Below are 17,521 nucleotides of genomic sequence, written 5' to 3'. Positions count from 1 at the left end.
AACATAGCCTCTTCTGGTAAGGAGGCAACTTTGTCTACTGCAGCTATAGATATGCTATTCATTAGCATTTGCTCTTTTGTAACAGTCATTCATACATTTTTATAAATGTGTCAAGTTCTTCATAGCATGTAAATAACACATGTAAAAGTGGTGGTCAGGCAACTCCCCATTAGCTTTATTCGATACACATCAGTTCTATTTTACATATGAATCATGTTTTATTCTCCAACACAAAGCTGCCCAGGAGAATTCTAAGCCTAGAAGCTGAACAAAGTGTTGATTTAATAGTTAATTTTTTTTATTAGAAGGGAATTTGCCAACATGTTGCTTTGAAATGAGCCTATGCTGTATTTCTGTAGCTGTGTGACAGTCTTATTTATATTATAATTTCGGGGAATAATGCTCTGGCTCTCTGCGTTATTGTTTTTTTGTAATATACAGCGAATGTTTATCAAGCTCAATGTGCCTGAATGCATTTCCCACAAAGCATTAGGCTATCATTTTAATAAACTTCACACTATCATTGGAATTAAATCTAGCTGGTTTGACTTTAATATTAAAACATTGATTCAGGTAAAGAGGTTACAGTTACATTAGCGTTATGTATTAGTTGCTTAGCTTGGCTAATGTATTCAAAATACTCGCGTTATCTGACTTTGCTGCTAGACCATTAAAAGGAAACACAATGAAACAAATGGTATCCTTGCCTGACTGCTGACTTTGTATTTGCTGTTGACATTTTGTGGAGAAATGGGAATCATTACGCTTTCCTCCGCTGCCGAGAAGCTGGAGCCAAAACCTACAAAATAACATTATGCGAAACACGTGTTATCAATCTTGTGATTAGTTATAACGTCTGTGATTAAAGTACAAAGACCAGCTCTTCCTTTTATAGCAAGGAAAGGGAGAAAAGTGCTATGCCACTAAACCACTATATTATTGCCATTTGTCTTCACAGCTTCATGCCAGGTACATAAAGAAGTTTTTTTTAGGACCACATGAACTATGACAAACACTCAAGCTAGCATGCTGAACATTTCAAATCGCCTTTGGAATTTACTTGGCAGCCACTTTGCTTTTTTTCAATGTGTTACACAGAAGTACTGTATGTTCCAATGCTATAAAAAACATATTTTCACACACCATAATTTATTTTTTTAAGACAGAAAACAAAGCAGGTCATGGGATGATGCACCTTAAAGACACAAAAGTACATGTCTATGGTAAATAAAAAGTCAAATATTGGCAGTTCTGAAATGCTCATTTACTTTATGTATTCTCAGCACTGCAACTCCTAATGAATAAAGAAGACACATGACTTTCTGTTGGTTATGTGGACATAGTGGAAATGGGTGGGACCCATAACTGTTTATGCATAATCATAGCAAGTTGCATTTGTAAAAACCCCCCAAAAAAACACATAACTGTTAAAAAGACTTATTTAAAGTGGATGTATCATTCAAATTCAGTGTCCATTTACTCCTCTTACCGTGCATCCATTCTAGAGTTTGGTACACTCAGAACCAGCCTGCTAGCAGAATAGGGTAACAGTCTACCCTGCTTTTGTAGTTGTGAACTTTAGTAAACTAGCACAAAGCAGATTAATTGTGTCTAATGCTCCATACACACGATCAGACTTTCCGACAACAAAACCATGGAATTTTGTTCGAAGGTTGTTGGCTCCAACTTGTCTTGAATACACACGGTCACACAAATGTTGGCCAACAATTACGAACGTAGTGACGTACTAGACATACTACGTTGTTTTTCAGCGTCACCCTTTGGGCTCCTTCTGCTAATTTCGTGTTAGTAGAAGTTTGATGAGTGTTGAGTCGCGCTTTTCTTTTTGCATTTTTTTATTTGCGCTATTATTATTATTATTCTTGATATCACTTGAAAAAAAAAAAGTTTTTGAAAATTCATTTGCAATAACTCCATCAGTATCACCAGCAAAGCAGCTTCACTTGGAGATTTCCTAACGTGCCACGTCACGAATGTTATTTCTCCATTACGAACGCTAGTTTACAAGACCGGCCGCTTCTGCTTCTTTTGTGTTCGGACTTGTGTACACACGATCAGAGTTTCCGACAAGTTTTGTTGGCGGAAAATATGAGAACCTGCTAGCCAACATTTGGTGGTGGAAAGTCCGACATCAAATGTTTGATGGAACATACACATGGTCGGACTTTCCGCCAACAAGCTCACATCCAACATTTCCATTCGGAAAATCTGACCATGTGTACACGGCATTACAGTTTTTTTGGCTTTCAAAGCTTTGTGTGCCTTACAGAGCTATGGTGTCATTTTAGCATGACCATATGTCTTGTCTGTACACTGGGGTAGGAGGGGGGAGGTGTTGAAGACAGCACAAGACAATTACCCTATAGGGACAGAAAGTATTAATCGCCAAGGATTATGGAACATAGAGTAATTTATATATAATATTTTGTCAATATATTAAAATATTTTGTCAATAATATAATACATAAGTTAGAATATTGTTTTATCAGCAAAGTTTGTATCCCCTCTAAAGATAACCCCTAAGTCACAGTTTTATTTTGGCACTGGGAGATATTCCCTCCTATAGTGAGTTCTCCTCTTCCTTCCTCTTCTACTCCCCATCTTTTCCACTTTATTGGCCTATTAGACTGTAGGAAAATTTTCATCCAACCTGTCTTTCTGTCTGATTGTTATCATCCAGCCCCTGTAGTGCTCCTTCTACCAGTACCCGGAGAGCCTATAGATCCTCTGACTACTTGCTTTTAGGAGGATGTCCACCATATCCCCCTCTACTGGCCAAACCCTCTTCCTGAAATATAAGTCAGCCTCACTTTATCACTAAATACTTCCCTGCACTCTCAGGCAGTTTTCACTGTACTCTGAACCGAAGCCCCAACCCCCCTTTTGCACCAAGTCTACAGCACTTCTTCACTTACCACATACCTGAAACCGTGCCTGAACAGCCTTCTCTCAACACCCACTGTGGTTGCAGCCCTCCTCTTCTTAACCCCCAGTATGTAAGCACACCTTCTCTCAACACCCCTTGATTCTTCCACCCCCTTTCTTTCACCCTTATGCGCCCCCTTTCTCTCAGCACCTATCGCATTCTTTTCTACTTCTTTTTAAATCCAATGTACCTGTAGTCACTTTTTATATGTATTCAGTACAACTACAGCCCTCCTTCTCTCATCATCCACCATGTATACAACCCCATCCACTCATATCAGCATCCACTGCACCTGCAGTCCCCTTTTGCATAGCTCCTGCACTCCCTTTTTCTCACCATCCTCCACACCTGCACCCCCCTTCTCTCACCACCATTTATGCCTGCAACCCCCCTTCTCTTACCACGCCTTGTACCTGTGCATGTTCCCCCTCACTCTTACCAATACACTTGTATCCCACTTCTCCCTTACCACTATTACCGTGCATCCCACCACCCAATGTCTGCATACCACCTCCCGCACCGTTGCTGCTCCCACCATTGTACCTGCATACTGCTCCCCTGCTTTTACCCCCATGCCAATACCCCCATTACCACCCCACTTCCAACATCATCTGATTCACATAATCCATTCCACCCCCTTGCTCTCAACACCACACCTGTACATCCCCCCGTTCAGTGCAGACCCCCCTTCAGTGCAGATGCCTCCTTCAGTGTAGCCCCTCGCTCAGTGCAGACCCCCCTTCAGTGCAGACCCCCCTTCAGTGTAGCCCCCCGTTCACTGCAGACCCCCCTACAGTGCAGATGCCTCCTTCATTGTAGCCCTTCACTCAGTGCAGACTCCCTTCAGTGCAGACCCCCCTTTAGTGTAGCCCCCGTTCAGTGTAGACCCCCCTACAGTGCAGACGCCTCCTTCATTGTAGCCCCTCACTCAGTGCAGACCCCCTTCAGTGTAGCCCCCCACTCAGTTCAGACCCCCCTTCAGTGTAGCCCCCCCATTCAGTGCAGACACCCCCCTCCAGTGCAGACACCCCCCTTCAGTGTAGCCCCCGTTCAATGTGCAGATCCCCCCCATTCAGTACCTCAGATCAGCGCGGCGGCACATGCTCAGCAGATCCCCTCTCCCTGTTTACACATAAACAGAGAGGAGGGGGAGGCGGCTTCACTCTGCTGGGCTGTGCCTGTGTGACATCCCGGATCGCACAGACACACAGCTCGTGGCCGCGAGAGGAGAGGATGGTAGGGGCAGCGGTGTCACCCTGCACCCCCTGCAACCCCCTCCTCCTTGCATCACAAAGATCACATCTCAATGCCTACTGTGCATGTCACTGCGGCGCTACCACCGCTTCAATCCCGGAGTGGGGGGCGGCCTGACACCCCTCCCAGTGTGTGGTACCCGGGGCGGCCCGCCCCCCACTTACCTCTGCACATACTTTGCAAGCAGGCGCAGTGTTGTAGGGGCGGCCGGTGGCAGTTGCTAAGAAAGTTTAACAGCACACTGCCTGCCAGCACTGCACCCCCTTCCTACATAAAATTGCTCCGCACAGGGCATCTACCCCTTCCGGCCACCCCTTGTACTGGCCCTGCCTGTAGCTGTCAAAATGTGTGTAATTCCGTTCAGCTAGTTCTGTAATTCACATACCCCTGTCACACTGCAAAGTCAGACAATGGCACCAATATCTTCTAATCAAACTTTACAGTTTCCAGTGCTGTCGCACATAAATTCTGAGGTTGGGTTCACACTGCCTTGCGGCTCACGCTAGGGGTCGGATGCATCCCTGTTCTGAGTGTCAGGGATGAATTAGGGACGAATTTTAGCCTGAATTTGAACCTGAAACGGAGCCAAAGAGACACAGGACCTCTGTGCAATCCGCTCTGCAGCCGCCACGGAGATGTGTGAACCGGTTTCATTGAGAGCCAGTCACAATCTCCTGTCATGTGAATTCGGATGCGGAGAAAACCCACATGCAATTCGCAATAGTGTGAATCCAGCCTGAAACAACACTGTCAGCTAATTCCAATATGCTGGGAATTGACACTGGAAGCTGCAAAACTGAACCTAAAAGGATACAACTGATCTTTCTGGCAATGCAGTATGGCAAGGGTTTGCAGCTCACAAAACTGTCAGGATTTCAAATATTTTTGATAAAGCAGTTAAATAAGGTGAAGCAGGCAATGCCTGGGTACACCACAAAACAAAATTAATATCTAATAGAACAATTAATGAGCACTCAAAAGGTCTGGACAGAAGACAAAACGGTGTCTTTATTGTGGGCAGCCTGGAGAAAGGTGGGTTTGCCCCACCAAAACTTTGGATGTCAGTTTCGCCTAGTGTCAAGTCCTGATGAGTGCTCGCTGCTTAATTGTACATTTTCACAGTTTAAACATTTGATATGTTTTCAATTTTCTACTGTGGATAAAATATGGGTTTATGAGATTTGCAAATCACTGAATTTTGTTTTTATGTACACAGCATCAAAATATTTTTGGAATTTGGGTTGTATATAGAGTATATAATACCTGTTTGCCTGGAGTTCTGCTTTAGATATGTCTTTTTTTAATGTTGACTAAATAGGTAGCAATTTCAAGTAGAGAAATCAATTTACTTTTAACTTGGGATTTACATTTATATTGGTCATAACCACACTTTCTTTAATCCTGGCAAAAATTACCTGTTAGTGTAGGGAAATGCTTGCTATAGTCTACATATTTATAATACCCACATATAACGAATAAAAATTGCAGTTTTCAACATAGTCATTTTGAACTTGTGGGTATAAATAGCTCTTTAAATAAAACTAATGTCATATTTTGTACTGTAATTATGTCCTTAAATCTACTGTTTGAAAAATCCTATGTCTCCTACAGGGCTTTGTTCTATATAGGAAATCATTTCATTTCTGTATAAGCTTTTGGCATAGTTACGACAGAGAGGATGTTTTTTTTTTTCCCTACTGGCACCAAGTTTTGTTTTCTTTACCAGTGATATTAATGCTAGGACATACTTACTGCTGCTATCCACCAATGTCAGGGGATTCTTAAAGCGGATCTAAAATCCAGTACACTCATCTCCCCTCTAGCAATGTGACCTGTCTGATTTTCATTTGGCCTTCTTTTGGGTTGAGGATTTTCTTGATTAGCTCAGGATAGTGTGGCTCCTGCACATGCACACAAGAGTTGATTATTCTTGGTACAAGGGCAGACTGAGAATGTAAACTGAACTGCAAAGGTGCAGCTCAGTGTACATTCTAAAGACGTTTGCAAGCAGGAGGGTAAAAAAGGTTATATTGCAGAAGAGAAGTATGTCTTTTCTACAATACAATGTTTTCCTGCTTGCATTTTTTTTTTTTGAAAGATAAAGTTCTACTCTAACCCCACTGATTACCAATGCTGGTGATAATGTTGAAGTATTAGGTTTTACAGTTATTTGTTAAAAGTGCTGTGAAGCAATATCAGAAGCACAGGAGCTGATTTGTTCAGCTACTAGGCTAGATGCTGGACCACCGCTGTCACTGACTGTTAACAGTTTTATCCTGCCCTGGAGCTGCCATAGACTCTGATTCCTGGTTCCATTTTAAAACAGCACTCAAGCATTAAAAAGAACATTTTTTTTAAATATACAATAAAATATAGACCATGAACTTTGCCTGAGCCCCCATGGTTCATTAATGTAGGCTCAGACAAAGTTCATGGTCTATATTCTATTTTATATTTTAAAAAATGTTCTTTTTGATTCATTCATGTCTGTGAAACTCTCGCTCATAGCATAGTAATTTAGGTGTTCTTTGTGGGTACAAGGACTGTGTACAGTGTATGCTATAGACCAAGGGTGTCAAACTGGCGGCCCTCCAGCTGAACTACAGGTCCCATCTTGCCTCTGCCTGTGGGAGTCATGCTTATAACTGTCAGCCTTGCAATGCCTCATGAGACTTGTAAATCTGCAACAGCTGGAGGGCCGTCAGTTTGACACCTATGCTATAGACTTAGTTTAACCCCTTCTCATCGTCTGGCCCTTTAAGAGGTTCTAAATGCTGGGAGGGGGAGGAGGGCATTCCAATCATTTGACAACTGTGATTGGCAGTCACATGATCGGAAAGCTCCCGATCGCAAGTATGCATTGGGAACTTTCCGGTCCCCGCAGTTTACTGTGCTGGGTGCGCACAGGGATCGCACACTCTGTACAGTAACATGTTTACATAGGGCTGCATATATGTGACTTCTCGGCATTAAAGCCCACCTCTTGAGAGTCTGCATATATGTACGGCCAGCAGGAAGAGGTTAACTATGCCCCGTTAAGCCACAAACTTTCATCGCAGAATGTTGCACCTGTTTTTTCCCTTTTCACATGTGCCTCTATATTAAGTTTTGATGTTGCAAAATATGGTTAAAGTGAAACTTCACCCTGAAGGGGCAGTTCCATTTCATGTCCTCCTCCCCCCTCCTCTTTTTCATCTTTTGGAACTTCTTTTTTGGGGGGGTACCTACTTTTCTCAGGTACCCGCTCCCACTTCTGCTGGAATCACCTAGGTGATTCCACCGGTAGTCTACCCCCGCCCCCTCCTGCAACCTTCTGGGACAGATCACACGCTGCAAGGCCATGTACAAAGTGCAGCACTTCTTACACATGAGCAGTGGGATACAGGCTGTGAAGCTGCAAGAAATCACAGCCACCTTCCCACGTTAAACATGCTGGCGCCAGGGACCTGCAGACTGGAGAAAAAGCAGTGGTCGATCCCTGGACAGGTAAGTGTCCTTTTATTAAACGTCAGCAGCTACAGTATTTGCAGCTGCTGACTTTCATTTTATTTAAACCTGACTGAAGAACTGCTTTAAGCAATACAACAGCCCACTCTGAAAACCTAACTTGATTGGTGATTAAATAATGAGTAGCAGCTCAATAATAATATCACCCCTCCTTTTCTAATATGTACACGGGGCAGACTGACAGCATTTAGAAATGAAATTGGCAAGAGTTCTGACTGGCTCAGGACACGGGATGTTATTATTAAGATATATTCAGCTATAAATGCTATTTAAATTTAAAATTACACTTTGATTTTAATTGATACTACAATATTGAATTAAGCTGTTTTTTTATTTGTGTGGAGTTCTTTTTTCTAATAAACGTACATCATCGCCAGCACGCCATGGATCAGCAAGGAAAGTTGTCCAAAAAGGGTTCTTTTAATGAAAAAAGTTACCTCACAAGAAAAGTGCAACGTTTCGGGGCCGCGCAGGACCCCTTTGTCAGGCAAGTGATCATCACTTGGAAAACTTTCCTTGCTGATCCATGGTGTGCTGGCGATGATGTACATTTGTCTGACACTTCCAGAACCCAACTGGTAATCGCTACAGCACCTATTCATTTTTTGCGCCATTTTTCCGGGAACGTGTGCGATTGGAATATCAGATTGACTTTTTTCTAATAAGTAACCTGAGGCAACACTACCACAATTACCTAGTTTTTAGAAATTTCATTCTCAACTGTTTCTGCCTTTTATGAGTTTTGCACTAAAGAATTACAAATTCTTTGGAATAAATCTCTCTCAAAGTGGATTATGATGAGTAGGAAACCATACATAGTTTTGTAATGGGGTTCATCTATATTTGTATGATTTGCTTTAACATTCTGCCCTATTACTCATAGGCAATTCATAGGCAACTGCATCTACCAAGAAGCATTTTGCAAATTCATAAAGCAGACATCATTGTTATTTATTGTTCCTGGGAAATCCACATGGTCCACATTAGTGCATTTAACATCATTTATCACTGGAGCAAACACAGAGAGAGCTGTTTACAAACCAGGAGGTTCCATTTGTCAACCGACCTTCATCCTATTATGATTAATCTATTGTAGAGTGAAAAAAATCACTTAACACATATAACTGTATTCATTATAGCAGCACAAAAGCAACAATCGTGTAACACTTACTTAAATTCATAGCAACCAACATTTCGGTTTTAGGCAGTCACATCTCTAGCAATTAATGTTGAACTCTAAGTAAACAAGTAAATATGCAGATGAAATACAAGCTGTATAAGGGAGCTGTGTTATCTGCCAAAAGATGTGAATTTCTACCACTCTAATCCTGAGAATTACACAGCTCTGCCACACAACACAGACCATGGCCCATCCTTTGTTGGCGTTCCCTACTCTCCCCTGTAGCCCTGCTGGCTGATAGAGGGGAGAGGGATTAGGTGAAGAGAACAGAGTGGCCTGTAAACGGGTAAGTATACAGATGTTTCTTACACAGTTTAGTCAGCACAGGTGTTAGGAGGGTAAGGGGACAGTTTTAAGGCTAGTTAGGGTTTGGCTGGAATTCCACTTTAATTCTTGGTAGTACATTGGCACTAAAGTACAACTGATCTCCTTGTGCTGTCTCCCTATTTCCCAGTCTATGGCCTGGCATACAGCGACTGCAAGCCTCCACCATTAAACAAACACATTTATAGATGTATTAAGGAACACAAAGCTGAATTACTTTTTGTGTCTTTTATACCTGTAAAACAGTTTATACAGTTAATGGCAAATTTAAGCAAGTGATAATGTATGGATATATTAACAAACGGCACTTTATGAAAGTCAAACATCCACAATTACAAATACATTTCAAATATGTACACAGTACTATTTGTTCTTCTAGCTTTTTTATTCTGTAAGTTCTGTGCATTTTAATATATTCGGAAAACAGCGAGAATGCAGCACAAAACATATAAAAGCACCGCTATAGTCCCTTCCCAAAACCTTTCCTTCTTTCCGAATAATATAAAAGCACTGTTCACATCATTGTATGTGCAGGATGCAACAAATATAAGTGCATGAAGCATTTTTTAAGAACTAGAAACACGTCCATCATGATAGACATAGCACAAAGGGAGTCCTACTGCACTGCATTGATGTACCCTGACAGATTAATAATACTCTGTAATAAGAAGTACGGTTTAAAGAAATATAACTTACTCAAAGAACTAATTATGCTTTTAGCAAGATATGCTACCTGTATAGCTCAATTCATCACACAACAGGCTAACAAGTTCTGCTAACACAGACACAGAATTTCAATGAGTACAAAAGGCAGCTTACTTGAACAGTCTGTTATCGACCTGGCACCAGTCATAGTTGTTGTTCCGTAAAACGGACATGACAGGCAATACGATTTCCCTGGTTCTGGCTGATAGTAGTCCCTGGGACAAGGATAGCATGGCACCAATCCAGTCCGAGAAAATTCACCAGCGTGGCATGGAACTTAAAAATAAATAATGCATGTTAAAATCAAATGCTTAAATCTCAATCTTTCATAAAAAACAAAAATTAAATAATTTGAATAATTTGTTCTGTGAAATAAATGCAATAGCAACAATGGAAAATTGTGATTGCAGTCACAATTTAATTACAGGCAACACACTAGATTATCTGTTGATCAAATAAAAAAAAAACAGAATGCCCATATTGTGTATATACAGTGGGGATGGAAAGTATTCAGACCCCCTTACATTTTTCACTCTTTGTTATATTGCAGCCATTTGCTAAAATCATTTAAGTTCTTTTTTTTCCTCATTAATGTACACATAGCACCCCATATTGACAGAAAAACACAGAATTGTTGACATTTTGCAGATTTATTAAAAAAGAAAAACTGAAATATCACATGGTCCTAAGTATTCAGACCCTTTACTCAGTATTTAGTAGAAGCACCCTTTTGATCTAATACTGTCATGAGTCTTTTGGGGAAAGATGCAACAAGTTTTTCACACCTGGATTTGGGGATCCTCTGCCATTCCTCCTTGCAGATCCTCTCCAGTTCTATCAGGTTGGATGGTAAACGTTGGTGGACAGCCATTTTTAGGTCTCCCAAGAGATGCTCAATTGGGTTTAAGTCAGGGCTCTGGCTGGGCAATTCAAGAACAGTCACGGAGTTGTTGTGAAGCCACTCCTTCTTTATTTTAGCTGTGTGCTTAGGGTCATTGTCTTGTTGGAAGGTAAACCTTCGGCCCTGTCTGAGGTCCTGAGCACTCTGGAGAAGGTTTTCTTCCAGGATATCCCTGTACTTGGCCGCGATCATCTTTCCCTCGATTGCAACCAGTCGCCCTGTCCCTGCAGCTGAAAAACACCCCCACAGCATGATGCTGCCACCACCATGCTTCACTGTTGGGACTGTATTGGACAGGTGATGAGCAGTGCCTGGTTTTCTCCACACATACCGCCTAGAATTAAGGCCAAAAAGGTCTATCTTGGTCTCATCAGGCCAGAGAATCTTATTTCTCACCATCTTGGAGTCCTTCAGGTGTTTTTTAGCAAACTCCATGCGGGCTTTCATGTGTCTTGCACTGAGGAGAGGCTTCTGTCGGGCCACTCTGCCATAAAGCCCCGACTGGTGGAGGGCTGCAGTGATGGTTGACTTTTTACAACTTTCTCCCATCTCCCGACTGCATCTCTGGAGCTCAGCCACAGTGATCTTTGGGTTCTTCTTTACCTCTCTCACCAAGGCTCTTTTCCCCCAATAGCTCAGTTTGGCTGGACGGCCAGCTCTAGGAAGGGTTCTGGTCGTCCCAAACGTCTTCCATTTAAGGATTATGGAGGCCACTGTGCTCTTAGGAACCTTAAGTGCAGCAGAAATTTTTTTGTAACCTTGGCCAGATCTGTGCCTTGCCACAATTCTGTCTCTGAGCTCTTCAGGCAGTTCCTTTGATTCTCATTTGCTCTGACATGCATTGTGAGCTGTAAGGTCTTATATAGACAGGTGTGTGGCTTTCCTAATCAAGTCCAATCAGTATAATCAAACACAGCTGGACTCAAATGAAGGTGTAGAACCATCTCAAGGATGATCAGAAGAAATGGACAGCACTTGAGTTAAATATATGAGTGTCACAGCAAAGGGTCTGAATACTTAGGACCATGTGATATTTCAGTTTTTCTCTTTTTAAAAATCTGCAAAAATGTCAACAATTCTGTGTTTTAATGTCAATATGGGGTGCTCTGTGTACATTAATGAGGAAAAAAATGAACTTAAATGATTTTAGCAAATGGCTGCAATATAACAGAAAGTGAAAAATGTAAGGGGGTCTGAATACTTTCCATCCCCACTGTATATATATATATATATATATGTATATATATATATATATATATATATATATATATATATATATATGTATATATATATATAGTACTATATATATATATATATATATAGTAATATATATATATATATATATATATATATATATATATATTAATATATATATATAAATATATATATATATATATATATATATATATATATATATATATATATATATATATATATATATATATATATATATATTACTGTCAAGTATTTATTAAGTTTATTCATGCACATTGTAATTGTCATCTATTATGAAGTATACCTCTGTGCAGATAATGTAATATTTATCACCGGCCTTTATGCAACTGCTTCCTAATAATGGCTGTAGGCTGGCTTCCAGGTAGTGATCATGTGGAGCATGCCTACAAAATTTGTGTTGACATGCCTGTTTAAAGGTGTTTCTAAGTGGAGCATGTGACAGTGTGACAAAGAAGGGCATATTTGAGAGACAGAACATAGAACTTTATGGCAGGATCACCAGGTATAATTTTAAAGAAGAATCCCAGGTATGGATAATTTATACATGGTTACATTGGTCCAAATGTGATGTCACTGCCCTGCCCACTTCTTTCAATCAGAGGTCGCTTTGCATGCATTCAGAAAACTGTAAAGCATTCTGAATGGCACCTGTGCCGAGCGGCCATCCTCCTTAGTTTAGAATGCAGCAGGGCAGCCACTCGGCATGGGAACCAGAAGCAGATCAGTGCAGATAAGTGCAAATCACTGGAGTAGTGGTGCCTACCACAGTGATTTTCAACTTCCAGGGGAAATGACTAGATAAGGTATAATTGGTTCAAGCTGGATCAATGTAACTATGTAAAAAATATTCATAGCTGGAATTTTTTAATGAAAGTTGCAGATATAAAAAAGACTAGCACCAACGTTTAGGATAACAGAATTACATTAACAATTTACTGTATATGTATTTTTAGTACCAAAAAGGTTATTATGCCTTATTAATTATTTCTCATTGTACCTCCACATTCCGAGACATCCACAGATCCCCTTTTAACTGTTGACATTCCTTTTGGACAGGCGAGACAGAACTTAGATCCCATCACTGGCTGGTATGTGCCATGTGGACAAGACTCACAGGTCTCCAGACCATTTGATGAGTAAGTGCCTGGCTTGCACTGAGCTAAAATAAATCAAAGGTTAAATATAAGAAAGCGTATGTGTAAGGAAAGTGTAATTTATATCTGCTTTATCTGGTCATGGTGATGTTCTTCCTTTTTATTTTATTGACTGCGTTCAAATAAAAAAAGCTGTGGTGAGCCAGACTAACTGGAATTAAAAAGATAATTCTAAAATGACCATTACAACACCATATTCTGGCACAGCATATGAATGTGTAATTGATTTTTTTTACACTTTACATTGGCTTAAATACAGCAGCATCACACCAATCTGATTAATTTCAACTTTTTTTTGGTACAATTGGCTGTGATCCAAAATGTTTTATCAAGCTGTAATAGGCCTGAATTGACTAGTAAAAGTAACAGCAACAATATATCTAAAAGCTATAGGAAAGCTTCCTCTTAAAAATTACAGCTAAATAAAGCTAAAGATCTCAACTTCATACAAACTAGGCAGTGACACCACAGTTTAAGGCCCCTTTCACACTGGGGCGGTTTGCAGGCGTTATTGCGCTAAAAATAGTGCCTGCAAACCGCCCCTAAACAGCCTCCGCTGTTTGTTCAGTGTGAAAGCCCGAGGGCTTTCACACTGAAGCGGTGCGCTGGCAGGAGAAGAAAAAATCTCCTGTCAGCCGTATCTTTGGAGCGGTGAAGGAGCGGTGTATTCACCACTCCTAAACCACTCCTGCCCATTGAAATCAATGGGACAGCGCGGCTATACCGTGGTAATACCGCGGCTATAGCCGCGCTATACGAGGGGTTTTAACCCTTTTTCGGCTGCCAGCGGGGGGTTAAAACCGCACCGCTAGCGGCCGAATACCGCGGTAAAACAGCGCTAAAAATAGCGCTGTTTTACCGCCGACGCCCCCACCGCCCCAGTGTGAAAGGGGCCTAATAGAGTAATTTGTAAGCTTTTTATGTAGAACCACACTGCATTGTCCTAATAGTTTCGTTTACACAAATACTTCATAACCACATCCCCACATTCACTAACCCCTTCCCATCCTTGTATTTACAACTATTTCCCAACTATTAAAAATATAGAATTGTTTCATTTTCAATATTTTTTATTAAAAAGATTGCAGAATGTACATAGTAACAATAGCGCTCAATGCGCATGTGGTAACAAAAAAGGCAAAGACTATAAATATTGAAACAATAATTGAAATTAAAGGCTAACAGAACAATGTTTTCTTATAAAGAAACAGTCCTAAATGGGGAAAGGATAGGGGCTCAAGCCCATCTTTACATGTGTTACAGACAAACAAGCAAAATATAGACTTTTTAGAAATTGGCAAGCATCAGGACAGTACACAGGTACTTGAATGAGCAGCAGATAAAAGAGACAAGGCAGGTTTATAGTATATTATCTGGGAGCCAAATGCCACAAATATTGTACAGTCACTTGACAACATGTAAGCAGTTTAGTTAGGCACAGTATAAAAGGGACGAACAAGGCACATTTTATCTTATGATACACATTAGAATCTATTATCCGAAAGACAATAGCCACATATATTTTTGAGTGCTGGAGAACCGGAGCAGACGCAACACAGGATTTACATTGCAGTAAGCATTACAAATTTTGCAGCTGCGGTTGAGCTGCAGAAACATTATGTAGCACCTATTCAATGCTGGGGCACCTGGACAGGCCACAAACTCTAAAGGCGCAACACAGGATTTATAGCTGCAGTTGAGCTGCAGAAACTATATATATAAATATGTGGCGTATTTAAAGTGCCAGAGCACTGCAACAGGATGCAAACTCCGAGGCTCAAAGCAAGATTTACCCTCCAGCAAACCTAAAACATTTTGATGCTGCAACCAAACTGTATAAACTTTAAGTGGCAACCAGAATATTTTGCAAATGTTGGCAGGAGCTGAAAATAATGGCAGATAGTATGGATGTTACTTTATCAGCAGAAGGGATTCTGTAGTTATTGGTAATCCAATACTGGTTCATTGTAATAAAAGTGAAAGGAAAAACAGGAAAAGCAGCTAACAAAACCTCTTGCTGCACTGAAGATCCTCTAAGATAGCACAGTGGCTGCAGTAACCTCTGGTCAGTAGTCCAGCCCAGACACCCTATGGTGTCCGCACTTCTGAGAGTTTCCATGCCAGCCTGGGACCCAATGTAGTCAGCAATCATATGGTTCAGGCACTCCCTATATGGACTGCCTGCAGCTGGGACCTGGCTGCTGTGGTTTAAAATAACCCTGAAAAGCAGAGCTGAGGCAGCCATCACCACTGCTGCTCTTCCTTTTAGAGATCAGAGAATTGGAGGCATCTTGGAAACAAAGCAAAGAGGTTCTTATGCAGCACCTTCTCAAAGTGCAGCATTTTGGACTCCCTCTGGGACAGTGCCAGGATATGAGCCATTTTACCCTTTCATCGGGTGTCTAATAGGGTGGCTACCCAATAGTGATCCCTTACCTTGATGACCCAAATTGAACACTAAAAGACTCTATTCACAACACATTCCCTGCAGCAGAGGACTCCGAGTCCTCGGTGTTGCTTAGTACAACACTGTTCTCAATAATCTCACCCCATTCACATTTAACATTTAGGGTTGGAAGGTAGGAAAGTCCCCTAGAATACTGCCCAATTGTCTCTTTCTTTTCACCGCAGCACCCAAACCCTTTTCCTCTTCTTCATATACCTCTGCTGTCTTTGCCTTACAGAAATGGAGGCAGTAGGAAAAAAAAGGTTCTTGCTGGCCTTCAGACAGCAGTAAATCCTCCTCTTCTTCTTGCTGCTGGGCCTCCAGTGCCCAGTCTCTCAGGCCACATAGTGTGTGCTTCAGGAGGAACATAACATAGATTGTATCACTAATACCTTCCTCAGCATGGCTCACCATTTTGGTTGCCATTTTGGTATCCAAAATGCTACATGCATCCTAAATGTTAAGCCATTTGCCGATAGGTGATGAGAAATAAATCACAGCTTCCCAAAGCCTGGCAACGCATCATAACTGCACAGGTACTTATAGACTGAACACTTCTATTAGTGTAACCTCTGAAATATAGCCAGCGTTGAGCTCTATTGTGTGGGGGTGTCACAGAAGAAGTGGTTTGCAGGCAACTGATGCTGAAGCTGCAGGTATAGGGTGTATGGGCTGCCTAGGTATGACCACCTAAAGTAACTATAAACCCTTTTGGTCTGACAAAGGAGTACTAGCCAGAGTACTTTAAAAAAGGACAACCACCACTGAAGAGTGCAAAAAGCATCACAGACAGTACGGGGTACAGTCAAAGTTGACGCGTTTCGCGCTGTGACTAGCGCTTACTCACAATAATCATATGAGGATATGAGTAAGCGTTACTTTTACTGTACCCCTCACTGTTTGTGATGTCTTTTACATGAAGGATCAATAAAGGTGACATGTTGCAGCGAATTCCATATTTCTTATGATTGTCTACTGGTTGGAAAAGACTGATGGTTAGCTGTAAAATTACAGTATTGTTAAAATTTAATTCTCTCCACTATCAACAACCAATTTGCCACAGTTGCAGCATGCCCATAACTGCAGAATGGAATAGGTTATGTGACCTTTCAATGGCCCCTTTTATGAATTCTCATTAGTTAAAGTTTAGATGTCACTCTCTGTAACATGTAAATGCACATATTTGCCAGCACACCAAGGATCCTCAAATGTCGTCCAGAGGGTTTTATTGCAGAATGATCACATCACAAGTGAAATTGCAATGTTTCGGAGCCTCACAGGACCCCTTTGTCAGGCTTTTAATGATCATTACATGGTAGTCGCTGCAGCACCCACTACCGATGAGCCTTGTTCCCAGGAATACGTGCGAGGGGAATATAGACAAGACTCTCTGTAACATAGCCTGTAGTTACTGAAATATAGTTGACTTAAGGTTAGGCACAGGTGTACGTGTCTTATAAAGAATATTAACTGCTAGGCTTACTGAAGAATCTGAGTAATCACTCTTGAATGAACATAACTTTGCAAGCTTACTTGTAAAAGATTTGTATGTTCCCCCAATTTCATTAATTTGGGTACCTTGTCCAGAGAAAACTCTGGAGTGGAGAATTCCCTTGACATTACAGTTTCTACTTTGGCAACTGCCTGCTTTATACTAATGGCACGCAAACTGTCTTCCATATTAGCTCCATAGTTGAAAGACAATGCCAGACAACATGAAAAAACTATTTGTGATCTATGTATACTATCCAGTGAACACTACAGCAGTGCTAAAATAAAAAAAGGCTCACTCAGTTCCCCTTAATCTTCTCATCAAGTGTAGACAAAACTTAGGGAGCAAACAGTGACTGGGAGAGTAGTTCTTTGA

The 17,521-nt window shown here is 41.1% G+C and overlaps 1 protein-coding gene across 3 annotated transcripts in view; it reads right to left on the bottom strand.

Moving 5' to 3' along the window:
- Positions 1 to 17,521, bottom strand: part of SVEP1 (sushi, von Willebrand factor type A, EGF and pentraxin domain containing 1) — a 486,322-nt gene that overhangs the window by 200,523 nt on the left and 268,278 nt on the right. For all 3 annotated transcript variants that reach the window (XM_073591153.1, XM_073591134.1, XM_073591144.1), the window contains exons 18-20: positions 13,052 to 13,213; positions 10,032 to 10,193; positions 708 to 799 (exon numbers count right to left, since the gene is read on the bottom strand). In XM_073591153.1, coding sequence (XP_073447254.1) covers positions 708 to 799; positions 10,032 to 10,193; positions 13,052 to 13,213 — 416 coding nt within the window. The remainder of the gene's footprint in view (positions 1 to 707; positions 800 to 10,031; positions 10,194 to 13,051; positions 13,214 to 17,521) is intronic.

This window comes from Aquarana catesbeiana, linkage group LG01 (genome assembly GCF_042186555.1).
Source record: "Aquarana catesbeiana isolate 2022-GZ linkage group LG01, ASM4218655v1, whole genome shotgun sequence".
In the NCBI taxonomy this organism is placed as follows: Eukaryota; Metazoa; Chordata; class Amphibia; order Anura; family Ranidae; genus Aquarana; species Aquarana catesbeiana.
The sequence above is the reverse complement of the archived record's forward strand: the minus strand, read 5'-3'. Positions and strand labels throughout refer to the sequence as shown.